The sequence below is a fragment of the Lonchura striata genome, chromosome 2 (genome assembly GCF_050655825.1).
Source record: "Lonchura striata isolate lonStrDom1 chromosome 2, ASM5065582v1, whole genome shotgun sequence".
Classification (NCBI taxonomy): Eukaryota; Metazoa; Chordata; class Aves; order Passeriformes; family Estrildidae; genus Lonchura; species Lonchura striata.
In genome coordinates this window covers 145,698,380-145,725,700 of record NC_140704.1, presented here as the reverse complement: position 1 = coordinate 145,725,700, position 27,321 = coordinate 145,698,380, and the positions used below count along the sequence as shown (strand labels likewise).

At 38.5% G+C, this 27,321-nt stretch overlaps 1 protein-coding gene across 2 annotated transcripts; it reads left to right on the top strand.

The window, feature by feature from the left end:
- The first annotated feature begins 11 nt into the window (after positions 1 to 11).
- Positions 12 to 25,461, top strand: WASHC5 (WASH complex subunit 5). 2 transcript variants are annotated; one of them, XM_021542343.4, is made up of 29 exons: positions 12 to 185; positions 1,063 to 1,363; positions 3,228 to 3,373; positions 4,436 to 4,520; positions 4,792 to 4,892; positions 5,813 to 6,005; positions 6,569 to 6,721; positions 9,235 to 9,348; positions 10,433 to 10,604; positions 11,388 to 11,515; positions 11,831 to 11,960; positions 12,763 to 12,875; positions 13,519 to 13,685; positions 14,317 to 14,392; positions 15,072 to 15,182; positions 15,295 to 15,435; positions 16,835 to 16,915; positions 17,587 to 17,688; positions 18,276 to 18,455; positions 18,871 to 18,995; positions 19,371 to 19,533; positions 20,217 to 20,319; positions 20,430 to 20,509; positions 21,823 to 21,926; positions 22,390 to 22,519; positions 22,631 to 22,727; positions 23,125 to 23,278; positions 23,908 to 23,995; positions 25,037 to 25,461. In XM_021542343.4, exons 2-29 carry the CDS (start codon positions 1,178 to 1,180, stop codon positions 25,091 to 25,093), a joined length of 3,480 nt encoding a protein of 1,159 aa, XP_021398018.1. In that variant the 5' UTR covers positions 12 to 185; positions 1,063 to 1,177; the 3' UTR covers positions 25,094 to 25,461. The 2 variants fall into 2 exon arrangements, with proteins under 2 accessions (XP_021398018.1, XP_021398019.1); XM_021542344.4 differs by having other exon boundaries at positions 60 to 185; positions 1,095 to 1,363.
- The last annotated feature ends 1,860 nt before the right edge of the window (positions 25,462 to 27,321 follow it).

The following is a 27,321-nucleotide window of genomic DNA, read 5'->3' as shown; positions in this document are numbered from 1 at the left end:
CGTCATGTGACGGGAGGGCTCGGCTACGACACAGGGAGCGCCGCCGCCTCCCTCCCGTCCTTCCCACCCTCCCTCCATCCTCCTGAGCCCGCAGCCGTCCCTGCCCGCTGGCGCTCCCGGGCGGGGCGGGCGGGGTGGGTGCCGGCGGGAGCCGCCGAGGGAGCGGGGCCGCCTGAGCGCAGACTGTGAGTTCGGCGGTGGCGGAGCGGGACGGGACGGGACGGGACAGAACGGGACGGGACGGGACAGAACGGGACGGGACGGGACAGAACGGGACGGGACGGGACAGAACGGGACGGGAGCGGGTTCGGAGCCCGTCCGGCCGCTGCCGCCCTGGAGCCGCTGTGCGCCCTGCGGAGCGCAGCCTGCGGCGGCACTGGGCACCTGGGGGGGCTCCGGCCGCTCCTTCTGGGTCAGAACTGCCTTGGGACAGCGCACTGTCAAATTATCGTAATGCTCCAGAAAGTGTTTGGTGAAAAGTCAAGCCTGGTCATAATTTTCCATAGGTGTTTTTGAAGCACAGACGCTTATTTTTGGCGCTGCACGCCGTGTCCCGCAGGAGACGCGTGAACGAGTAAAACTGAGCAGGAAATGCAAGCACAGCATGGAAGCTCGTCCTTTAGCAATAAATAATGAACGGAGCTCTGTCATTTCCATTTGCTATGAAAGTTTTCCTTATTGCTAAAGCCCTTATGATCACTTCGGTTGACTTTTTAAAGTGAATCTTAAAAACACATTTTGTGAAGTGACTTTGCTTTCCTTGGGCCCAATCTCCTCGCCTGGTCATAATTGCTTCACTATTTGTGACTGTTTCATTTTTTAATAGTGTTCTTCAACTGTTCTTCAAAAGATCACACTTCCCCTGCCTGCTCAAACAGTTCACTTCTCAAACTAAGTGTACGTGCTGAAAATGAATTCTGTGCATTTTTTCATTTCAAAAGCTGTGGATAATTTAGATTTCATAATTTGAAAGATTGGAGAGTATGCTTAAATATCCACAAATTAAATTATCAGAAACATGAATATAAACCACGCTGGATGTGTGTGGGTTTGTTTTTACAGGTTATTAATGGCGTGGCTGGTCTCTTCATCAGGCTTTCTGCTTCCAGTAACCTAAAGAGTAAGGATCAGAATCAGACTGCAGGACTTCTGCTGCTCTGTCACACTGAGCTCCACAATGGTGGATTTTCTGGCTGAAAACAATCTCTGTGGTCAGGCAATTCTTCGGATTGTTTCCTGTGGAAATGCCATCATTGCAGAACTTCTGAGACTTTCCGAATTTATTCCTGGTGTTTTCAGACTAAAGGACAAGGCTGATCAGCAGAAGTATGGAGATATCATATTTGATTTCAGTTATTTCAAGGTAAATCCTTTTATTGTTAAACTTCTCCTTAAAGCATTGCTGTCCAACATGAGGATGTTTTAGCTTGTGATACAGCCATTCCTGACTATTGTGTTTATTACTATTACATCTTCCAAAATGTTTGATGTGTCATCTGGCTGTGAATTTTGATAGATATCAATTATATAAGACATGAGTCTTGGATTCTGGGGAGGTAGTAGTAGTGGCACTAGTAGTAGTGGTAGTAGTGGTAGTGGTAGTAATTCCTGCAGGACCACTAAATTAAACTTCCTCCAGCAGGTTCTGAGGCTGCATGGTTGTTTGTTTCCCTTCAGAGCAGTGCCGTGGGCAGCATGCCCATCTTTCTTCTGTTAATCTGTAGCTTATTCTTTGCAGCCATGAAAACTGCTTTCTGCTTTCCTGTCTGACAGTGCTGTGATTGTTCTTCCTCTGGACTTGTCACATGCACTGAATAAATAAATAAATAAGTCAAGGAGAAGTGTCCATGGAAAGCCCTTATTTCTCTTTCAGAATTAAGCTTTTAATACAAAATTCCCTCTGTCGTTTTCCACCATGATTAAGAAGGAACAACAGAGACTGTCTAATCTGACTTTATTTGGACTGTCCAATACAAGAAATGTTAATAATAAAGCAAGGGAGGCACTTTTAAGTCAATTTGATTGTAGTAGGAGTTGTAAATTTCAGGCACCATGAGGTTTGGATACTGAAAATCCAGAGCACAAATGATTTCACAGTTACCTTTAGATCTAGGTGTTTGGTAGAATTTTTTTTTTTTTTTTTGCACAAATTACTTAAAAGTCTAAAAGCAGATAGCTGTAATTGGTAAGAAATACAGTAATCCTTAAAGCCTCAGTAAATTTGAATGTTAAGAAAGCATAAGTGTGCTGTTTTTCATCATTAAAATCAAATAAATCCATAGAAGTCATACTGTTAAAGCAAAGATTAGAGAATTTGCAGATATTTTTACTGCAAATGCACCCCTTCTGTATTCACAATTCTTAGAATTACTTCTGAGGAAAGATTTGAGATTTGAAAAGTTGAGACTAGTTACTTTGTCCATTTTAACTTCATAGGCAGTTTGGCACCTGTTTTTATCCTTTGTTTTATGTAGATATTTTGCACAGAAAGAGAAGCAAAGAGTATTTTTAAAAACTCAAATTGTCAGCTGGATATTTTCAATTGCATTTTAATAGTACTTCCAATTAAACTTTAGCATTATTTTCCTTTAGTTGGTGATGCTAATACTGCGTGGTGCTTATGAGAAATACGACAGTGGTAAAGGGCTAGAAAAGTTGTATTATTGCTTTAAGGAAGTCAGGTTCTTCATCCCAAATCTTTTTCCCCCATGATTGTTAATGACAAAGTGTCTGCATTAATTCAGGAGACAAGTACTGTCTACACATGTAGAGTGTGGAAAAAACATGTCTAATATTTTGAAGCAGTTTGAATATATGAGAAGATACTACGCTTTCTGAGCCCTCAATGTTGTGGTTTCTATCTGAGAAGTCAACCAGAAGAAATGGGTAAAGGAAAAAAATTCCATCAGTGAGATAGTTAGCACTATAGAAAGCACCCAGTGCCTTCAGATATACTGGGGCTTTACTGAAAGCATTGACTATTCTTTTCCATTGGATAAATCAATTTAAAGTCATTGCAGATTGTAACAATGTGGAAAACTCATCTTTATGGAATCAATATTTAGCCACAAACTGGGTTAGAAAACTACAGATCCTTGTTTTGGTAAGAAATGATAACTGTAGTTTGCACACAGGGGTGGTTGTACATGGTCTGTGTCCTACTGTAGAGAAGTCAAGTAGAGATCAAAGTCAAGTATTGTCTCTAAAGGTGAGTTTCTGTTTTTCAGGGGCCTGAGATATGTGAAGGTAAACTGGAAGCCAAGCCTGAGTTACTGGATTTAGATGAAGAATTTCGTGAAAACAACATTGAAATTTTGACAAGATTTTATTTAGCTTTTCAGAGTGTACATAAATACATTGTAGATTTAAACAGGTATGGTATCTTGAATACATACAGATTCTTAAAGACTAGATTTCTGTTTTGTCCTATTGATTAGAAGCTTTTTCCTTAGAGACCCAATATACTCCTTGTTGAAGCACATTCATGTGCATCAACAAACCTGGGTTGTTGCTGAAGTGAGCACTAACTTTTACTCCAACAGTTCCCTTCCAGGTTAATATATGACTTGAAAACATTTAACCTCTCTACCTCATTTCCTCAACTATAACTATGAGTTTGTTTTTCTTTATCTTAGAGATTGTCCTGAAGATTTTTTTTAAATAAAAGGAGAATCCATATTGTTAAGCTATTTTTTTTTTTCGATCTTGCAAAACAGAATGTTAGGTAGTTTGAGGGTTTTTTTTAATTTTCATTGGCATTATTTTCTTGAACTTAATCTTTTAGTGAAGATGCCATATTCTCAAGCTTGTTACTTTGACATGTAAAAAGCAAAATTAAAGCTTCATTAAATGCTCTAAGAAAAAGTTACTGAGGATCTTAAACGTGAGAGTTGGCTTTACTATTAATGTTATGTGAAAAAATTAAATGTTTGATATTACTTACGAAGTCATGTTACTAGAAGATCCTTTAATAGGAATAAATCTTCTGTTAATTCAGGTGAACATACTCTATTTCTAGCTCTATCTTCCAAATTGCAATTGAGATCAATTTATGGTATTTCCAGGAGGTTTACTTAGGTAACTTGAAAATATGACAGTTTTACTACATTATTGCATAGCAGCCTTCCCAGGCTTTATCCACCCATGACCAGATTAAGGGGATGAGCTGTAAGCTGCTGGGTATTCTTCAGTGTCTTTCACATGCACCATCAGGATATGGAAGGAAACTTTTGCCAACTGGTTGGCACTAGCTAGGGGGGTTCCAATCTCTCATTTTTTAGGAGCGCCTCTCTTCTTTTTGTCTGAAAAACGCCATGCTTCTTGTACTAGGGAAATGTTCTGATGCATTGGTTGGCTTTCAGAGAAAATGTCACGGATTGAGTTCTAGTTTGAGAGCAAAATAGTCAATGACCGAAGTTTTTCTCATGATTCCTAGATACTTAGATGACCTCAATGAAGGAATTTACATTCAGCAAACATTAGAAACCGTCCTCCTTAATGAAGATGGAAAACAGCTTCTAGTGAGTATTGACTAGTTTTATAATAGTAGAAAATTAACCTACTCAGCAAGTGCCACACTAGACAAAAATGTAATTTTCCCAAATGCATGGAAGTGGTGTGACTCACTTCAAGCAGGACAAAGAGCAAAAATCCTCAGCCTGCCATTTTTCATGTTGCGTTGATTACGTTTTTGACATTGGGTTAATTCGCCAGTACAAGTTTTTCTTTAAATGTTGCTGCAAAATCATGTTTATGTGATTTTCTTTCTTCATTCTTTCTCTTTCCAAACAGTGTGAAGCCCTGTACTTATATGGAGTCATGCTCCTGGTCATTGACCAGAAGATTGAAGGAGAAGTCAGGGAAAGAATGTTGGTTTCCTACTACCGATACAGGTCATATATATAGCTGTACAGAGGCACTCAAGGCTGAAATGTGTAACCTCCAGTATATTCAGTAACCTAGGTCATTGAATTAAGATAAATGGAAATATTAACACCTTTTTAATCAACTGACTTTATACAGATAATTCAGAACTCTCTGAATAGTATATCAGTAGAACTCCTTGCTTTAGCTTTTATCTGTTTTTGCAAGTTCAGCTGCAAAATGAGCAACAGATTTGTATTCTGTTACAACAGACATTTGCAGTCTACAAATAAACTTTCAGCTAAAGCTTTTGGGCTGCAAATGCCAGCTATGAAAGTGTCACAGGTGCCCTAATGTGCAAGGAAACTTTCTGAAAAGTCCTGACTATTGAGGTGACAAGTGTATTGCAAGTCAGACTTCTTGTAGTTAGAGTGCTTTTTAGGTAAATCAGTAACAAGTTTTACAGGGTAGGTTCTCAGCATCAGGGTGTAACAGCTGGGGTCGTAAAGGGTATCAGTGCAAATCCTTCCACAGATCAAAAATGCTACTTTGACTATGTTCATGCCTCTCAGTATGTAAGGAGAGATTCTTTAACTCTGGAATGCAGAAGTGAATTGACAAAGGGAATTCAGAAATTGGGAGAAAGAAAATGAAAATTTAAAAAATAAGGAAAAAAAAAAAAAAGGAACAAATTCTTCTCTGAATATAAACTCATTCTTTCTGTTCCTGAGTTTAATTTTCTGTTTGTGCTTTTTCTGCTTATCTGGAATTTTAGTACAGACATTCACCAGTGTCCTATAAAATGATATTAATGGAATAAACAACCAAAAATCTTCTTTAGACTTTAGTATTTATTAATTTTCTTGTGAGAAGGTTACAAAGGGTAGGAGAAAAGGAAATTATTAGGTCATATAGCTCATATTTTTGTTCCTCTTTATTTGTAAAACAGTGCAGCCCGATCCTCTGCTGACTCCAATTTAGATGATATTTGCAAATTGCTTCGAAGCACTGGATACTCGAGCCAACCTGGAGCTAAAAGACCTCCAAACTACCCCGAGAGTTACTTCAGCAGGGTTCCTATAAGTGAAACATTCATTAGCATGGTTATTGGCCGCCTACGCTCAGATGACATTTACAACCAGGTAAGCCACCTGAGATAAAAGAGGGCTTTAAAGTAAAGGGGAGCATCAAATTCATTCTCAGGTTAATTACCAACCATGAAATGCAGAGAAAAATAAATGTCAGAGGTTGTAGGTCTTGAAGTCAGCTAGTCCGACCTGGCTCGAGCACAGTCAGTTGGAGCAGGTTGCGCTGGACTGCATTCAGTTGGATTTTGAGTATCCCCAGAGATACAAAGCAGAGAACCTCTCTGGGCAATCTGCTGCAGTACTTGGTTAGCCTTGCAGTAAAAAGTACCATTTTTGTTTAATGTCTTATGATTGGACGTGTCTTACTTGACTTATTTACAGCATAGTAAAATCTTACTGTAGCCTGTTAAAAGTAGCACACATCTATGCAGTCAACTTTTACACTTTGGAAATACATTTGGTAAATATGGTGTATGAGTAAGCATGTCCAACTTACCTAAATAAACTTCTTGCCCCATAGTATATATACACTGCACTCTTTAATGTGTCCAGGAATATTTTCAGGTGCTTTATGATGCACTGTATTATGTTCAGCTTTGTTTTGTTACTTTTTCCAGGTTTCAGCATATCCATTACCAGAACACCGCAGCACTGCCCTGGCTACTCAGGCTGCTATGCTCTATGTGATACTGTATTTTGACCCTTCTATTCTTCACACTCAACAAGCAAAAATGAGAGAGATTGTGGATAAGTACTTTCCAGATAATTGGGTAAAAACTAATTCTGTTTTAAAACTGTTCCCTGGATTTGATGTTATCAATTGAAATTATTGTTACAGTATGTGTTATGGAAATGTAATAATAACCTAAAATTAGAACAGATTCTTCTCTGTGGAAATTTTACTTTGTTCAGAGTGAAGCAGTCCAAGTCAAACATTGTGGATAAGCATGGAAGGCTGTCCTTTGAAAGTGTAATTTATTGTCTTAAATGCTTCAGTCAGCTGCACTCTAATACCATCAAGATAAAATAAGTCCCAGGAAAATGTGTGATGGAAGGCGTTTGAGGCATCTTCTAGTCCAGCCTTCTCCTCAAAGCAGGGTTGACTTCAAAGCTAAATCAAGCTGCCCAGGCCTTGCCCAGTTAGCTTTGGAAATGCCTACGGTGAAGACTCTGCAGCCTCTATGGACACCTCTGGCTGTGCTGCATCACTCTGATGGTGAAGAATTCCTTCCTTCTCTACCACTGGAATTTCCTTTGTTACAGCTTGTGGTTGTTGCTTCTTGTCTTTTCACTGTGAACCTCTGAGATGGGTCTGGCTCTGTCTTAGTCGTAACTTCCCTTTAGGTGGTGGAAAACCACGGTCAGATTTCTTTGACATCTTTCTTCCACCTTAAGCAAACCCTGTTCTTACATACTGCATCCCCACAGTTGTGTTAGGCCTCCTGTTCACTTCATTCCAGCTTGTGCATGTCTGTCTCAGGAGCCCAAATCTGGACCCATCTCTCTCAATGAGACCCCATGAGAGCTGACTAGAAGGAAAGATTCCCTTCCCCCAATGTGCTGGCTGCAGTCTGGCATAGCCCAGTGTCTAATTATTCTTTATTGTCATAAGACTGTGTGTCTGATTCATGTTTGTTTTGTCCAGCAGGACACTTAAATCCTTTTCTGCAGAATTGTGTCACAGGCAGCCAGTTGTGTTGTTGCAAGGGTTTGGGTTTGTCCCAGGTACACAACTTTATGTTTGTCATTTCTGACCTTCATGTGGTTTCTGCTGGTGAATTCTAGCAGTGTGTCAATAATGCTGTAGAGGACAGTCTTGGTCCCCAACAAATCATCCCACACTGATGTTCTTTGAAAACTTGTTTAACGATTAGCTCTGTGCTGTTGTCCAAATAACATAGAAGCTAAAGCTGTCACTACATGTGCTTCTATCGACCTTTCCAGGAATAGTAATTAAAATGGAATTACCTACGTTTCAGTACTGAGATTTAGGATTTCTACCCAGAATCCCTAGTCTACAAAAACTGCTGTTAAAATAGGCTGGCATAGAAGAATAGAGCCCCTGGGTTGTCTATATCAAAGGGAATCAGACTTAACAAAGAAACTGTACATTAATTTATGTATCTCTGTTGGCTTCAAGTTGTATTCTTCTGTACCATAAGTGGAACAGTAAAGGAGGTAGGGAAGAAACTGCAGTAGTTGGCTATTCCAGTAGACATTAGAATTCCTCTTTTTCTGGAGAACTAAAAGGCTTATTTTTAGCAATGAGAATGTGACACTGCAAATTTTTGATTATGCCAGCATTTTTATTAACTTGACTTCATAGTACAAATTGATATTTTTAGACAACACCTATCTTCTTGTGGTCAGGTATGGAAGTTAACTGCATCATACAAAATACTCGAACTCCTAGGCTGATTTCAAATTTTTCTTAGCAGTTGAAGTGCTAAGTTCCTTTTGAACTTCCTGCAGTTCCTTGTGAGGAGCTGTCATCTACAGGAAATATGAGCTTCACCTCAACAATATGAGAGAGATTTTCATATCAGCAGACTTGGGTCCCATTTGCCTTTCCTTGACACTGCCAGAAGAGCTCAAAGGCTGACAGTGTGATCATGCCTGTATGGAGGAATATTGGAGCATCATTGTGACAAAGCTCATAATCCCACAGCTATGTACATCCTTCTTCTATCAGTAAACCAAGTCTTCAATTTTAAATTAATTATGTTACAAATACTTGTTACTTACTCACAAATCTGTATTTTTAATCATTCTTAAACTTGTTCCAGGAGTCTGAAATCATTTTCTCTTTGCTCCTCAAAAATCATACTTTAAATTATAATTTCTTTCTGTTGTGTCACTGTGAAAGATGCATTACAGTTTAATTTGGTCCTTTGGGCATCCTCACAGTAAGATTAATTAATCTCATTTTGCCCTCCCTATCATAGTTTTTTCCCCCAGTTGCTTTTATCAATCTTCTTTAGAGCATCATGGAAATGAAAAATAAGTTATGAGTTCATGGAGAAAAAAATTGAGTATCATATATAGTGACTGAAAGAGCTGCCATCTTGTTTTCAGAACTAAGCTTCTAATTAATTGTGCCTTTTGTTTCAAAGTCTTGCTTTGCCAAGGTGGTGCACCCAAGAGTACTACTACCAAAAAAGTTCAGTTATCTCTTACTTATACCCACAGCATATCCTTTTCTGTCATATTGCTAAATGCAAACCTTGTATTTTTCTTAATAATAACATAAATACAACTTCTTGTTTTCTGCTTCCAATTTTAGGTCATTAGCATTTACATGGGAATCACTGTCAATCTGGCAGAAGCATGGGAACCCTACAAAGCTGCTAAAACTGCCCTCAACTACACTCTGGATCTTTCAAATGTCAAAGAACAGGTACATAAACCAGCATTAAATATTTTTAGCAAGATGCAAGATGTGTGGGCATCTGAAGTATATGACATCAATAATGCATGAGTCTTTTCTTCCTGCATACAATGTATGTACTATATTGTGTGGCAGACTTAGGGAATATGAATAGGATTTTTTCCTTCATCTTTAGAGAAGAAGTTAACCAAGTAGAATTCAATTAGTAATAAGTATGGAAGGGGCTCACAGCTGATCTGTGAGCCAGAAAGGGTTAGTGAAAGAGAGGAGCCAATAAGAGTTGCCTTTGCTCCTGAAATGAGCTTTACCAAGGCCTTCAGGCTGGAAACAAAGGAGGGAGAGAGATAAAGGAGGGGCAGGCCTTGCTCCAATGAATATTATGTTGCTTTATTCTGACCAATGAATAAGTATAAACTTTGTGAAAGAGTATAAAAAGACAGTATGTTGTAAAAGAAATATAGAGCAGCCTTCTTAGATACAGTGTGTTTTTCAATTTATGACTGTCTCACAGTGACAAATAAGTATCTCACTTCTGTGATAGATTTTTGTTGTTGTCCTTTCCCATTAGGAAATAAAATATTAGTACCATTTTTTAGGAATAATTCCTAGAGAGTGTATAAGTGGATATATATATAAAAAGTCTGCATTTTTGAAACATTATGCTTCCTGTGTAGCCTGGACTCTGGAACTACTTTCTGCGGGAACATGTGTGCTGTGTGTGCGGGTTGTTTTCTGACATAGGAAAACTGCTTATCAAAGTCTTCTCTCAGCTCTCTGGGTCTCTTTGGGTAATTCCAGAGTTTTATTCCTAAGGGTTTTCAACCTGACCACCTGTGAGAAATACTTGTGCAACGTTCACTTCTTGTGTATCTCACTTTACTTTGAGGGCTATATAAATCTTAGACAACTATTGCCTTGCTTTAAAGTTTTTCTTGCATCCTTTGTCATGCACTTGCAGTGTATAATATTGCCTACTAGTAATAATAATAATTTTATAGCACTTTTTTTTGACCGTGCGCCTGCTAAGCTGTCGGAAACGTGGTGTATTCCATTTGAGGCAAGGATGTTATTGATGCAGGCTTTGTGTGTTAAGGCCAGCAGATATGCTGCAGTCACCGAGCGAGTGCACACGCAGGTGCAGCAGTTCCTCAAGGAGGGCTGTCTGAGGGAAGAGCTGGTGCTGGACAACATTCCCAAGCTGCTGAATTGCCTGCGAGACTGCAACGTGGCCATCCGCTGGCTGATGCTGCACACGGCAGACACCGGTGAGACGCTGCTGAGCTGTGGGTCCTGCTCCACTGGGGCTTCGTTCTGGGCCCTGAGGGAAGTTCAGTTCTGCTGCTGTTGAGGTCAGCAGTTTCCTCTACTGTTTGCAGGAGATTGTTGAGCTGTTGTTTTGCAAATAGTCTCCTAAAGCCTTGTCTGAAGGCCCATGCATTTCCTCAAACACAGCTACAAAAAGTAGTAGAAGTCATGATATTGTTGAATAATATTCTGCAGAAATACATCATTCTAAAAGTTTTACCCAGCTCCAAAAAGAAAGAAGTAGCCAACTTCTTAAAATCTTAGTAATTAACAGGTTGAAGCCAAGGTTTTTGTTCTGTTGAACTGAAATTCAGCTGAAACTGTTGAGTAATGTCTCTCATGTGAGTTTGGGTGTGACCTATTTAGACAATTCCCTTTTTTAAATCCTTGGGCTGTCTTTGAGGCTTCTTGATATGCAAGAGGGCTTCTGTTACACCTCCATACAATTTTTGTAATGGTTTTAGAAATACTGATCTCAAGGCTTCTTGGTCAGATGGACAAAATTCACATTTAGTTTCAGAAACCTGCAGGAGTTTTAAGGAGGCTGAAGCACCACAGAAACCTTAATTGTATCCTATTCAAAGGAAGAGTTAGTCCATGTAAATGGAAAACAAGTGAGGATTTGCAGACCAGAGCAAAATGGTTTTGCCTTCAAGCTATTAAAAATTAATGTATTTACAAAGATTGAAAAGTTTGGCCAAATTCTGTGTAACAGTGGGGAAATGTTGTCTTTCCATTTTCAGCTTGTGATCCAAATAACAAACGTCTCCGCCAAATAAAGGATCAAATTTTAACAGACTCAAGGTACAATTCCAGGATCCTTTTCCAGCTACTTCTGGATACAGCTCAATTTGAATTCATTTTAAAAGAGGTAATGTGCTGCTAACCAGAATCTTCTAAGATCTGTAACCTGAAAAATTCACTGGGTATTTTTAAAAGTGACTAAAAATCAAAAAATCTTCATAGTATTGTTCTACAAAATTCAGTAAGCTTCTGTCACTGTATGTCCATCACACTGTCTGTATTTCTTAAAAATATTTTTAATTTCATTTTTAATATTCTGGCAAGATCTTGAAGTTATGTAGAAATCACTTAGTCAGTTCCATCTGTTTTCAGTATTTTATTTCATCTATAGTGATATGCCTCCTTTCCAGTTTTATAAACCAAATGCTTTGGGTTTCAGTAGATGTTCAAGCAGATGCTGTCAGAAAAACAAGCAAAATGGGAGAACTATAAAAAAGAGGGATCTGAAAGGATGACTGAGCTTGCTGATGTCTTCTCAGGAGTTAAACCTCTTACTAGAGTGGAGAAAAATGGTAATTATTAAAAATTATACTGCGGGGGAAAAAGTTATTTCAATTTATATTTCTAAAGTGATGCCAAAATGAAATATATTAGTCTAATAGTGATAAGAACAATTTTCATGTTCCTCAGCTGCCAAAGAGTTCTCTTTATCTCTTGTCTTATTCTGATTTTCAGCACATATTCCATATGTAAGCAATATTTAGGTACCTAATATTTAGATTAAAAGCATTTTTCATTCCTTTAGATATACCAGTTAAAACTATAAAATGTCAGTTCACTTCTGTATGTAAAATGGAGTTCACATTACCATGTTCTATGTACAAAGGAGTGAGAAGATCATGTCCATTACATTTAGGGATGGTTTACTTCTTCCCTTATTCTTTCCCTGGCTGTAACCTGGATTTGAATTGTATCAGCATTTTTTCAAACCCTCTTTTACTTATCTATACTGAGTGGTATTCTCCAAGTTCTCTAAGGACTTAAAAGTTTAATCTGTGCTTCTTTCCAAATTCCTTGCACTGTTTTTTGAAACACTTACTTTTTTCTCTTGAACTGGTGTAAAAATAAGGTTTTTTAAATGGCCATTTATGTTGGTAGGTGTTTTTAATATTGCATGTGAAGTTTGCCTGATCATTTACCACTTTACAAGTGTACATGTTGAAAGACTAGAAATATACCAATGAAATAAAAACTTGTAAAAATAATCTCCCATGTGTATAGCTTGTTCTTTCTTTTGGCTAGCAAGCTTCCTCTATTTTTGCTGCCTATCATATATGCAGAGATTTCATTAAATTTTTCTTAATTCTTTCATAGAAAATCTCCAGGCTTGGTTCAGAGAAATCTCCAAGCAAATAATGTCTCTGAACTATGATGATTCCACTGCAGCAGGCAGAAAAACTGTGCAGCTAATACAGGCTTTGGAAGAGGTAAGGAAAAGACATTTTGAGATAAATGACCTTTTCCTTCTGGAGCAACAGCATTTTCTACACATGTACTGATTCTTAATAGCAGAGATACAAAACAGGTCTGCATTTCAACAAATGTTTAAATCTATTAGATCTTTGCTGTTACATATATATGGTAAGCAGAAGTTTTGTATAAACCTTGGTACTGTAAAATATATTATGAAATGTCATGCTGCCTGTAGTGGTGGGTTTGTAGGTTTTTTTCAGAGAAATTAATTCAGTATTTAACATTATTTGGCAATATTAGGTTTTTTTTTTAGAAATTCAGAAAATAAATTCATTTATTCACTAGAAAGGGTAATTTGAAAGGCAAAATAAAAAAAATACGTTTTGTTTTTGGTTTTTTTTTTGTGTGTGCTTCTTATATTTCCAGGATATAAAAGAATACTCAGAATGATATTTCACAGTACACCTCCTTGAATAACTTTGTGAAATATATTGTTAATACACTCTATAACAGGCCAGGATTTAAGTGTCTTACTTCTGCTAAAATCCAGAAATGTCAGTTTACTGATTCTGTTTGTATTGCTGTCCTTAAAGATGAATAGAAAACAACCAAAAATGAGTCCTTTTATGAGTCTTACTTGTTTGTTTTTAAATATAGGTCCAAGAGTTCCACCAGCTAGAAAGTAACCTGCAAGTTTGCCAGTTTCTGGCTGATACCCGCAAATTTCTCCATCAGATGATCCGAACTATCAACATTAAAGAAGAGGTCTTGATCACCATGCAGATAGTTGGTGATCTCTCTTATGCTTGGCAATTAATTGACAGGTATGTTAGCAGGACCTTTTTCTTCCAGTCAGTAACCATTTATAAAACTTGTGGGAAATAACATGCATATATGTTCTTAAGACTATAAACATTTCAATTTAAAAACACTCTTGAAGCATTATTCTGTGAGTTGTTGAGTATACTGAATTATAATCAGCTTGAATAGGAATTAACATCCATCCTTCTCAGGTTGTTAACTGCAGGTTAAGTGATGGTGTAACTTTTTACTGTCTATCCTGTTCTAACTATAACAGCTTTGTTAACCTCCTGTCTCCATCCTTTAGTCTTATTAAGTGTTCTACAAATTACTGGAGTTCATTTTTCAGCCAAAAACAAACAAGGAAAGACTAATGCTCAAGAACTCTGTTTCCATGGTGGGATTTTGCTGAGCTGCTACTTCATTGTCATGGCTGTTCACACTCCCTGATGCCTTGTATTTTTCCCACCTCCCCTTTTTCATGTAGGGTTTTTCTAACCAATATCTCTTCAGACCTAAATCCTCCTTTAGTGAAGTTTGTTAGTAATCTCCTGTGCCATTTACACACTACACTGGTGTTGTTGACATACAATTAAACAGTTGAAAATAACAGTTCCAGGGGAAGAAACTGATTGGTTTTGTTTCCTCCTCCAGCTTTACATCTATTATGCAAGACAGTATAAGAGTCAGTCCATCTATGGTAACTAAACTCAGAGCCACTTTCCTAAAGGTAAGTATGAGCAACACTGAATGTACCTGGACACTGCGGGTCAATTAAAGCAGTTCGTTCAAAAAGCTCAAAAAACAGTTTAGACTTCCTTTTATCAGCATCTTCTATGTCTAGTTTTTTTAGATAGTATTGAATTAACTCAATTTAATTTGAAGGAAAATAAAACCAAATTATGCATGTTTTTATGATGCAACAATTATATTCCTGCTGTAAAGCAAGTAAGTCTCATGGTCCAGCCTCTACTCATTACAGCTGTTTTCTGGAGGCATTGGTGCACAGATGGGATCTTCTGCATATGGATCAGAACAGGCTGAAGGAATATAAGAAGTTACATTCTCTCTTCACTTTGTCTGTTAATGAAGCTCTGGCTTCAGATGAATGTACCCTCTGTAGAAATAAGAACGGGGATTAGCATGAATGAGAATATAAAATTACAACTGAAATGTCCCATGCAGCTGTTACAATTTTATCAATCTTAGGGAAGGTAGCCTTATGGGCTGTTGCACTTCATTGACTTTTAACAATTTTTTTTTTCTCTTGGAAAGCCTGGTATAACACTGCTCCTTAGGAAGAATCTAGTACTTTAGGTTGTAGGATAAGAGCCTGAGCAAGAGAATTCAAGCATATAAATTTCATCAGAGAAACAAAAGTGAAGTTAACATTTTAACTTTATTTCTAGCTTGCTTCTGCTCTTGATTTGCCACTTCTCCGTATCAATCAAGCGAACAGCCCCGACCTTCTGAGTGTGTCCCAGTATTACTCTGGCGAGTTGGTTTCCTATGTGAGAAAGGTGAGTGCTTGTAAGGCATAATTGCCTTGTTCTCTAATTATTTTTTATTAGTTGATAGTTATTTTCTAATGAGAATATACTGACTGTGGGTGTTTCTGCTCTCATTTACAAGGTTCTACAGATAATTCCGGAAAGCATGTTTACATCTCTTCTCAAAATCATAAAGCTTCAGACTCACGATATTATTGAAGTGCCCACTCGCCTTGATAAGGACAAACTACGAGATTATGCTCAGCTGGGACCACGATATGAGGTGCAGTTAAAAAAGGAATTCTGAAAAAGCAAACCTTATGGGTGGCCAACTTTAACCTAAGTTTAAATCTGTACAGCTCCATAGAGTTACATTTTAACAGTGAAGGCAGATTTGTTTACTTACAATAACACCCATCAGTTTTAATTTTGAGCATGCCTTAGGTTTCAAAAGGACAGATGAGTAACTTTTGCACTTCCATTTGTAGAAGTTTAAACTTTTTCTCTTGTAGAGGAGAGGAATAAAAATTAAATAAATTTATAAATGAGCATAAATATATTTTTATTTGTTGGAGAGGATGGAACCCTGAAAACATGAGTCTGAAATGAATCCCTCCACATTTGGTATTCTTGTTCCAAGAGGAAAAGGTCAAAGACTGAATAAGCCAGCAGGGTTAAGCTCTCAAATGAGGAGAGAATGGAGGCACATTGATTTGACCAGATAAAGCTGCTGTTGCTCATTTTGTCTCTGTTTTTTATTTCTGCATTGTAACCAGTCTGGAAGAGTGAGCAAACATGAAAATTATGTGGTTTTATTTTCAGTAGAGAAAGATGCAATGCAAATACCTGAGTAGCTCAGTCTTTTCCCCCAGAGAATCTAATAATCAGTTAGGATGCCAGCTTTTCCCTGGAGATTTTGCCAAAGTGCTCACTTTTTAGGTGTTTTCTGCAAACAAGCAGAATCTCTAATTGAGCTGATGTTCAGTCCTGAGCATTAGATTTAAACTCCCCCATGAGACTTTTTAAATTAAGTCTGGCTTGTGTGTGGGTAGGAGTGAAGGAGAAGGCCATGTTCAGTAGTGTTTTATTTTGAGGCAGTAAAAGGGAAAACAGCTTATACTAAAGCTTTTCACTTAAAAATTCTGCTGAACTGTAGATCTGGATGTGTCTTCTCTATTCTGTATTGTAAACACCTGAAAGGCAAAAGGCTGGCTTGTCTGAACTCTGAGCATAAGGATAGTATTAACTGTAAATAATTGTAAAACTTCAAGTGAATGTGCTACTGTATTAGATCAGTGGAAACGCTGAGGTGGACTCACAGTGGCAGCAGGCATTATTATAGAGTAACTACTGTGAGCTGTGTTCCCAGCCCGCTCAAAGGTACCAGCTGAGGGTTTTGTCCATAGTTTTTGTGCACACAAGATATGGCTGGTCTTCCCTTCTGTTATCCCTCTGAAGCCTCTGAGAGGTACCTGTTTTTTCCTATTGCTAATACACTTCTATTTATCTGACTAAAAGAAAGGTAATTATATAAGTCTAGAACAAGATGTAAAGTTGAAAGTATATCAGCACAAATTATTTAAATCTAAAATAGGAAGCAATCACTGGGAAACACGGATTTTTTTTTAGAGTAATAATTTACATCTATTCACATCACTTCAATGAGTTTTTTTCTGTTACAGGTTGCCAAGCTAACCCATGCAATTTCAATCTTCACAGAAGGTATCCTCATGATGAAAACAACTTTAGTTGGTATCATCAAGGTAATGATCCATTATTTCAATAGGAAAAGGTTGTTTGATGGCAATTAGTACTTTAGCACAGATTTCAGCACAATATATGAGACCTCGAAGGAAAATAAAAAGACAAGAAAATATAAGTTTGCATACAAATTTTCAAACAGTGATGCCTAAATTGGCAGCCGGATAAGAACTACATTTTTTTTCAGGTTCCTAGGAGCCCACAGTCCCCATTGTTAATAGATTCATCCACTGTAGTTGGTGATCTTGAAGGTTTTTCCTGCTGGAGAGCTTTTGTGAAGAGCTGTTTCTTCCATTGGTATAATCTGTCCTGCAGTTTTACATTAAGGCTACATTGATACCTCTTTGAGAACTAGAAGCAAGTATTCTTGAAGAAACAAACACTTCTTAATGCTTACCAGCTCCTTAGAATTGTACAACATTCTCAGTGGATCATGAAGAAAAATTGAATATGGGAACTACAAATCTTTGACATTCATCTTAAAGAAATAATTTATTTTCTAGGAGAAGAATGTTCATTTTTTATTCTTTGAACAAGCCCTGGTGGTTAAGTGCATCTGTTAACAGTGCTTTCCTGTTTTATCAAAATATTCAATATCTTCCTTGGTACAAAATAAATCCGTTATATTTTTATACCTTTCTGACTTTAAAGGAAAAGTGTTTCTTCTACTTAGGTGGACCCAAAACAGTTACTGGAGGATGGAATAAGGAAGGAACTGGTAAAACGGGTGGCCCTGGCTCTTCACAGGGGCCTCATCTTTAATCCTAGAGCCAAGGTTGGTTTTAATTTTTTATGTATCTTGGGTGTGCAGGGACCTCTTTTATTATACTGCCTTCTAAAAAATAATTTATGCTTTTATATGCAGATTTCCTTTTTGTAAAAAAAGTTTTGGACTACTGAAGGTTATTTGGATTTCTTTATTTGATGTTCAAATGAGTTTATAAACTTCCAAGTGTACATAGAATTAAAAAATATATTTTTATTCTATTCCAAAGTGTCCTGTCTATTCTGAATTAACAGTACTGCCTTTGTCGGTGATGATTGACAGGTCACAGAAGCCAAATAAACATAGCTAGGTAATGATAAAATAAGGAGTGACTCCTTGTTTTGATCCTGTCCAGATTGTTGAATCTCCCAGATCAAGCAGTAGCACCACTGAAGGGAAAAATAAATATGAAAAGTAGGAGGAAAAAATATTTAGTAAGAATTAATTCTGATATCAAACTTTGATAAATTTCTCAGTGCTTTTCAGATCTGGCTGAGAGGTTGTTCTATAAGGGTATTCAGAAGCCTTTAACATTTTCTTTGAATTCTACCTGTTCACAGTTCTGGTTTTATCTTTTTGTTGTTGTTTGTCTCCAGCCAAGCGAACTCATGCCCAAACTGAAAGAAATGGCAGCTACAATGGATGGGTTCCATCGATCATTTGAATATATCCAGGATTATGTCAACATATATGGTTTAAAAATTTGGCAAGAGGAAGTGTCTCGTATTATTAACTACAACGTGGAACAGGAATGCAATAACTTCTTAAGAACAAAGGTGCTACTCAAATCCCAAAACAACAAAAAAAGTTGATAAATGTCTTTAGAGTTGGCCGTTAGAGCCTGTGACTGATGGCATGTGTACCCATTGTTGATACCATTGTGACTTCAACTGAATATGCTAACTATTGTGTAAAACATCTGTCCTCAGCTTATTCTCATATGTTTCAGCATCCCCCCTGCATTATTTGTACATAAGAGGACAGTACCCAAACTAGAATATTTTAATATATTTTTGTAGTAAGATTGGGTCTTCTCTTAGCTTTATTCTGTTTTTATAGTGTTCTGCTATGTGTAATTTACAATATTGTGTTACAGTGTGCTCCTTTTAAACGGAACCAAAGGAAAATTTATGAGTAAATTTAAAAGGTCCAATGGGAACACTGAAAATTACTGTAAAACTTATTTTTCAGATTCAAGACTGGCAAAGTATATACCAGTCTACTCATATTCCTATACCAAAATTCACACCTGTGGATGAGTCTGTAACATTTATTGGTCGTCTTTGCAGAGAAATCCTGAGGATCACAGACCCAAAGTAAGTACTTTGTGTCACTATGCATTGGATATCTCCAATTCCACCATACACAAACCAAACTACAAGAGATAGTTTTTTCTTAGCTGTCTTATCTTTATTTAAAACCAGATTTACCCAGTCCATCCTGTAGATTTTAAAGTTAGTCTAGAAAAGTGGTGATTTTAATCTAAGAAGGAAAACAGTGGGTTAAATAATGGAGAAGAGAAAAATCAGGGACTGGTGACAGAGCCCTGGTGGAGAGAAGAATAGCTAAACATCACCAGAGACACTTGGACAGTCTTTCTCATCTGACTAAGAAAGGTAACTCATTACTGAGAGTATCACAGGAACAGTCTGCAGCTTTTTCTGAAGTTGTTTGCTGATTTTTTCCCTCAGAATCACGTGCTATATTGACCAGATGAATACCTGGTATGATATCAAAACTCATCAGGAAGTAACCAACAGTCGTCTCTTCTCAGAGATCCAAGATACTCTGGGTACCTTTGGTCTCAATGGCCTAGACAGGCTGCTGTGTTTCATGATAGTAAAGGAGCTGCAGGTAATTTTTGAACTTCAGTTTCTCAAGGCCACAATGCTTCATTGTTTAATAATGAATTCTTTTTTAAACCTGTTAATTGCTGAAATTATAAAATTAAATCAAAAGCATTTTTAAAATGGTTTTTCAACCCCAAAAGTGAGAATTTCAGTTACAGATAAAGTTATGGAAGTTAGTGCTCTTAAGTAAATGGTGCTGTGTAATTCCAGGTTGTGTGGTGATGCTTTCTGAAGTACACACTCTGTGTGTACTTAAAAGTTGACTTCGGGTCATCTTCTATTCTTCTGTTTAGATATCAACAAAGATTGTTTGGGTCTATCATTATACATAAGATGTCAATTCTATGAAATTACTGTTTCCCTAGTACCTATTATGTGAAACCAAGTTTTTTATTTCCTGAGAAGAATCTAGTTCTAGCCTGCTTAGAGATTTTAAGGGAAATAAGTATCAACAAACACAGTTCTTCCTGAAAAACTGAATTACTACTTGTCCATAGTGGATATTTGATACTGACAAGGGGGATCTTCTTAATGTTGTAACATTGATTAACATAACTCCAAAAATCAAAAACTGTAACTACAGAATTTCTCTACTTCATCTATGGAAATGTGGCTCCAGTGCTGTCAAGATTAATCCTAGAGTGCATGTGTGATAATTTTACTTACTTATTTCTTTCTTTTGTTTAGAATTTCCTCAGTATGTTTCAGAAAAATATATTGCGTGACAGGTCAGTACAAGATACCTTAAAAGCGCTTATGAGTGCTGTCAGTCCCCTCAAAGGAATCATAGGTAAGTGCTTACTCGTTAAGATGGAATAAAGCAATTGTCTTTGTACACTTGCACTTATTTCTCTTCTTACTTGTTCTTTTATTTAATGCTTCACCCTTCTTCTTTTACAGCAAATTCAAACAAGGTTTATTCTGCAGCAATTGCAAAAACACAGAAGATCTGGACAGCTTATTTAGATTCCATAATGAAGGTAGGTTCATGTGACTTAGTCAAAATTCACTAGAGCCTCTTTGGTTATATTGACCCCTCCATTCAGGAGGGACATGGAGGTGCTGGAGCATGTCCAGGAAAGGGCAACAGAGCTGGTGAAGAGTCTAGAGGGTAAGTCCTGTGAGGAGCAGCTGGGGGTGTTTAGCAAGGAGAAAAGGACGCTCAGGGAGTACCTTACAACTCTCTACAACTCTCTGAAAGGAGGATGTAGCCAGGTGAGGGTTGGCCTCTTCTCCCAGGTAACAGTGACAAGACAAGAGGACATGGCCTAAAACTCCACCAGGGGAGGTTCAGGTTGGACATCAGGAGAAATTTCTTCATAGAAAAGGTTGTTAAACATTGAAACAGGCTGCCAGGGAAGTGTGGAGTCACTGTCAGGTGTTTAAGGACAGACTGGATGTGATACTCAGTGCCAGGGTTTAGTTCATAAGGTGGTGTTTGGTCATAGGTTGGACTCAATGATTTCAGGGGTCTCTTCCAATCTTAATGGTTCTGTGATTCTGTGATCTTTTAATCTGCTTACTGTATTATATTGTATTATATTGACTTGGAATTATGTAGCACCATAAAGGAAGCAGGCCTGGGTTTGCAAGATCTCCTGAGCTTCCTTTGTATGGGTACCTCACATTCCACAAAGTGCTTAGCACTGAGATTCATAAGAAATCATTCACCAAAACCAGAGTCTGGCACTAGAGATCTGATGTGGGCAGACTAAGTTAGTGTTCAGTGTCAGGAACCCTTGAGACTCCTCGCAGTGCCTTGTGACCATGATATGCCCAAGGATAAAGTTTGGAGCAGTAGCATTTCCCAGACTTGCCTTGCCACAGAAGGCATTGTACTGTGCTGAAGATTTAAACAAGCTGTCCCACGATCTTGGCTCTTTATCTTATCTCTGTAATGATACATTGGGACCAGTGTTTCTCAGAATGCTGTGAATGTTTATGTTGCTGGAGTGAAGAGGAAAAGCCAGGGAAGGAGAAGGTTGACTGTAATGAGCCTCTGTGATGTTTTCTTCTGCTGTGCTGGCCCTAAAGTTTGCAGAGAGGTGGGAAACAGAGTACAGGCGTTTTCACTGACCAATGAAAAGCAAGTAACTGGGGTTTTATACCTGTTACATTTTTGTGCCCTTTTCCTTTGGCCTGTACCTGTGACCAGGAACTGTGTGTAAACTTGAAGCACTCTGACTACATCTCTGCTCTGAGTGCACTGTGCAGTTGGGGTCAGTCTTTGGCTCCACTCTTCCTTCATTGCATTCAGTATAACACACCACACTTTTTGTGTTTGTGTCAACAGGTTGGTCAGATGCAGATTTTAAGACGACAGATTACCAATGAATTAAATTATTCCTGCAGGTTTGACTCCAAGCATTTGGCTGCTGCTTTGGAAAATCTCAATAAGTAAGAAGCAAAATGTTCTGAAGAACTGCATGTATCGTGATGTAATTGTTAAACTACAGAAATCAAAAATTACAAAATCTAAAATATACAGCAAAATGTGGAATGTGATTTGTGTGCAGATTTTTGTTGATCAGTATTTGAATTTTAACCCAGCAAAAACATTAAAAATAAGTACTTGCCAAGTAATTAGTTTGAACATGCAGTTTCTAATAGCATTTGTTTATACCTGGTTCTGAAGTCATATTTAGATGAGAAAAAGGAGCAGAATATGTGTGATACTGATTTTGAATCAAATCTGATGTTTGTAAAAAGATACTCCAGAAAAGGTGTTCTACTCTTGATTGTGGCCCTGTAGAGGTTTTTGTATCTTTGAAATTGTTTTATTAGTATGACATGTGGCATCATGTAGAGTTTATTCAGGGATATTTTTTTAATTATTTAATATAATCTATTTTCCTTTTAGAGCAATACTGGCTGACATTGAGGCACATTATCAGAATCCATTACTGCCTTATCCTAAAGAAGACAACACTCTTTTATATGAAATCACAGCTTATCTGGAAGCTGCTGGCATTCACAATCCATTAAATAAGGTCGGGCGTACATTCTGGTGTTTGATACAATTTGGTTTTTTCTATTTTTTTCTTAGCTGAGAAAAAAAAATAAGTTGTGGAAGACTTGTACTACTCTTTTTTTTCCCTCAGATCTACATAACAACAAAACGTCTGCCATATTTTCCCACCATCAACTTCCTATTCCTCATTTCCCAGTTTCCCAAACTTCAGTACAACAGAAATTTAGGTAATGTGTAAGTTGCTGTTTTTCTAAATCTAATTTAAACCTGTGTGAAATTTCTGTAGAGACAATATTAAAATTACCTGTATAGAAAATACACAGTTCCTGACTTTATCAGTTCAGTTCAGACAGTTTTGTTATACTATTTAAGCCAAATACAGTAGGGTAGGAAACACAATCCAGGCTCCTGGGTTTCTCATTCTATCCTATGCCTCAGTTAAAATCATTAAACCATTCAGCATGGAAGACATGCAGTTGTTACATTAGTTTTGGACATTCTTGTGTGGGCAAACAGAAGGGGAGACAGCAAAACCCACAAAGAGTACATTACATAAATTAGCCTGTGCTAGAAGAATATGTTCTTGTTTATAAACATGTATTGTTTTGGTTTTTTTCTGTGCAGGAGTGGTGTGCAAGCGGCCAGCTGACCAAATTGACTGGCTTCCTTTGGTTCTGGGGCTCCTTACCCTGTTGAAACAGTTTCACTCAAGATACACAGAACAATTTTTGGCTCTGATTGGTCAGTTTATTCGTTCCACAATGGAGCAGTGTACAAGGTATTCATGTTTTACTTTTTACCCAAGTATCACCTCTGTGAAGAGGACTTCAGCAGTGAAAAACCACTGCTTTCTCAGTGTTTCTGTTCCAACAGAGTATAGTTGACATTTGCAGTCTTTCGGTACTTGAAGGGATCTTACAGAAAAGGTGGAATGGGTCTTTTTACATGGGCAGACAGGGACAGGAAAAGGGAGAATAATTTAAACAAAAAGAGGGGGGACATTGAGATTAATGTTAGGAGGAAATTTTTTCCCATGAGTGTAATGAGGCACTGGAACGGATGTCACAGAGAAATTGTGGATGTTCCATGCCTGGAGGTGTTCAAAGCCAGGTTGATGGGGCCTTGAGAAAATTGGTCCAGTGGAAATTGTCCCTGCCCATGGCAGGACTGTTGTAACTCCATGAGCTTTAAGGTTCCTTCCAGCCCAAATCATTCCATGATTGCATTAGACAATAGCAACAATATATTTTACTAAATAGAAGATTAAAACATTATTTCTATTTCTAATGGAATCACATGACAGGTAGTGGAAATGGTGTTATTTGAAAGCTGGCATTTTCAGTTAATTTAATCCAAGTAACTGGTTGATTAGTAAGAGTGTGATCTCTGTGGTGGTTTTAATTTTAGCCAGAAGATTCCAGAAATGCCTGCTGATGTAGTGGGTGCCCTCATGTTCCTGGAAGATTACATTCGGTACACCAAGTTACCAAGAAAGGTAAGAAAGAATTCCATATCTCTAAATGTGCCCCTAAATACCCCAAGCATTTTCCCTGGAAAAAGGAGCGGGGAATGTGTGCTCTCCCTCCACTATAGCCAATGAAGGGATCTGGCCAGGGAGACATTGCTCACACCTCCCATTTGTACTACAAAGGAGCCAACGTAACAAATAACAAGTCAGGGTCTTGCTGATGCAGAAGCAGCCATGGTTTGTAGAGTTCAGTCCCACTGCTATAGGAATAAATAGATGAATACTGATAAATAAGGGATTTCACGTTTGTGCTAATTTCAAACAAGTCTGTTAAATTTATTATTCAGTGTATAATGCTGGGGGCTGTTGGGAAGGAAAGAAATAAAATAGAATTTCCAAGATATTTCCAAGTAATACTAAACTTAGCAGTATTCTAAACACAGGGCAAAAAGCTAATTAGAAAGTCCAGATTTTGGTGAAACGCTGTATCCAGTCTTTCCTTCACTTCCTGCCATAGCCTGATTTCCCAGGCAGCTTCCTTGTCTCACATGCAAGGGAAATGCTAAAAATCTACTTGTAGAGAGACTTTGTTTCATGTTTAATGCAACTTAACTACATTTGAGAATTACATATTATGTATACGTAGTATTAAAAATAAGTAATAATCCTGATTGCTGTATACAGACTGTTCCTCTGTGGTTCTTGAGTAAGCATTCAGTAGCCATTTCCCAGATAATATTCACAATGAAGAGAGTGAGATTCTTCCAGTCTCCTCTTCCCAGCCCGTAGTTCTGTGTCAGTCCTACAGCTGTGGCTGATGCTGTGTGGAGCACAGCAGAGAGGACAGCATCATTCCTACTCTGTCCCTGTGCTCCTGGCATCTCCTCAGAGCCCTGGCTGTGCTGTTCCTTCCTTGCTTTGTGCACATCTGGGAGCACATCCTGGTGCCAGGCTGGTTCAGGTCAGCAGTGTGTGTGCTCGGTCATAGATCAGAAATGCTTGTTAATGGATGAATGGACAACAAATGGATAATGCAAATACCTGACTGTGCCTTCCTGTGTCCCTCAGGTTGTTGAAGCACACGTGCCAAGCTTCATTTTTGATGAATTCAGAACTGTTCTATGAATATGGAGAAGGACCAAGGCTTTTCTCCAGACCTGAAATGAGGAGTTGGGGCCTGAGGATGAGGCAAGTACAGCTGTTCAGAACTGTGTCTTTTCTTTGCTTCAAGGCAGTGCCTACAGCTGTCTCTGTGAAATGTAACCATCAGCACTAGTCTATATAACCCTTGTTTAAATCTTGGCATGATACACAGCTTGTATCTCCTCTAAACAGTGTACATTTTGTACTGCACATTATAAATGCTGCATGTAATTGTTTATGTATAAATCATTTAGGTTTTTTGTTCTGAAGAACTATCTGTGAAAGTTTGACTTTTGTATCATAAATGAACAATGAAATTGGAAATAAAGGTGTTGGATAGTTTGCCAGGACTGATGATTCCAAATACAATTTTATTTTTAAAAGAACCAGGAGTGAGAATGCATATACAATGTAAAGAGGTTTGATGTCTGCCTGTGTGCTACAACCATCTAGTGTAATTCTATAGAGGACATAATTAAATATTTACAGCTGAAAAGTCCTGTTAGGCTAATTAAAGGCACAGATATTGGTGTAACATTTCTAATGTTGGGAACAAGATGCTTAGTCACATAATTTTCACTTATGGTACATGCAGTGCCCCAGCCTTAAGGGGAAGGGAGCACCCAAGATGGTCATGGTCAAAAGGAATGACAGAAGGAAGGGGGTTCACAAAAACTCAGAAAGTTTTATTAGTAAATTACACACTTGGCATGGAAATGGATATGTTAGTCCCTAACCTCCAACCTAAGCACACAGCAGTGGGGCTTGGAAAAGGAGTGGGATGAAAGGTGGGGTGATGAGGGAGATAGAGGAAGAGAGATGGATTAAAAAGAAAGAGAGAGAAAGACAGAAAGAAAGAGAGAAAAAAGAGATCACCAGTCCTGGCTCCAGCACCAAGCCAGCTGATGGGGTGTCCTGGGGTGCACACCCAGGCTCTGTGGGGGTACTTTTTTAGAGATAAGTTTTTCCCGCCCTAGAGGTAACTTTCTAGACTGTCTCTGCTTATCTCCAAGAGCCAGAACAAGGACGTTTGTCTCAGACTCACTTCCCTTCCTCCTATGGCCCCTTTTCCAGCCACAACAATCCTTGGCTGTTATTACAATAATCCTTAATTGGCTCAGCTTTTGGAGTTTTCTACATGTACAAAGCCCCCTTGTCTTCCAAGCTTCCACAGTGTGGAACATTTTACACCTGGTTTAATTATCTTGCTGCTGTGGAATTGCCAGCCGGGAATGTTACCCTATCACAGGGACAGCCTGGTGAATATCAGACTGAAAAAGAGGAGGCAGATGCCACAGCTAAAGTGCCATACTGGGGGTCTGTCCAGCCCACACTCCTGCTTATAGCAGGGCAGCTGGCACAGGGTGCTCAGGGCCACAGGCAGTTGAGTTTTGAGTATTCCTGGGATGGAGACTCCACAATTTCTTTGGGTGATCTGCCCAGGTGTTTGACCACCTAAACAAAAAAGTTTTTTCTTATGTTAAAATAGAATTTCATGTCTCAATTTCATGTCTCATGTCTCAGTTTCTTGCCCATTGGGTCCTGTCACTGTGCGCCACTGACTGTAACTGTTGCTCTTCTTTTCTCCCTCTATCCATTGAATATCTGTCCACATGAATAAGATCCCTCTTGGCCTTCTCTTCTCCAGGCTGAGCAGTCCCAACTCTCTCAGCCTCTCCTCCTATGAGAAGTTCTCCAAGCTTTTAATCGTCTCCATGGCCCTTCAGTCTGTCCTTGTCTGTCATACTGGGGAGTCCAGCACTGAACTCAGCATGTCTCTTGCCAGGGCTGAGCCAACAGAAGGGTCATCTCCCCCACCTGCTAGCAGATGTACCAGCAGCTCTTCCCAATGCAGCCCAGAAGGCTGGTGGTCACTGCTGCAGGAGTGAACTGATTTTTCCTAGGATTCCAGGGAAATCCAGGGGGGAGACACTTTTCCCCAGGAACAACTTGTCTGCCAGGTTGTTTTCCAGCAGTTGCTGGATTTCATGAACTTTGTGTTGGACCAGTTCTCCAGCCTGTCCAGGTCCTGCTGAATGGCAGCACAACCCTCTGCTCTGTAACTGCTCCTTGTGGGTTTGTATCACCTAAAAACTGCTGGGGGTCTGTTGCCCTGGTCATTAGCAAAGACACTGAACAGTACTGGCCCCAGTATCAAACCCTGAGTGCTCCACCAGGAGTTGACCTCTAGCTGGACATCATGGTCCACA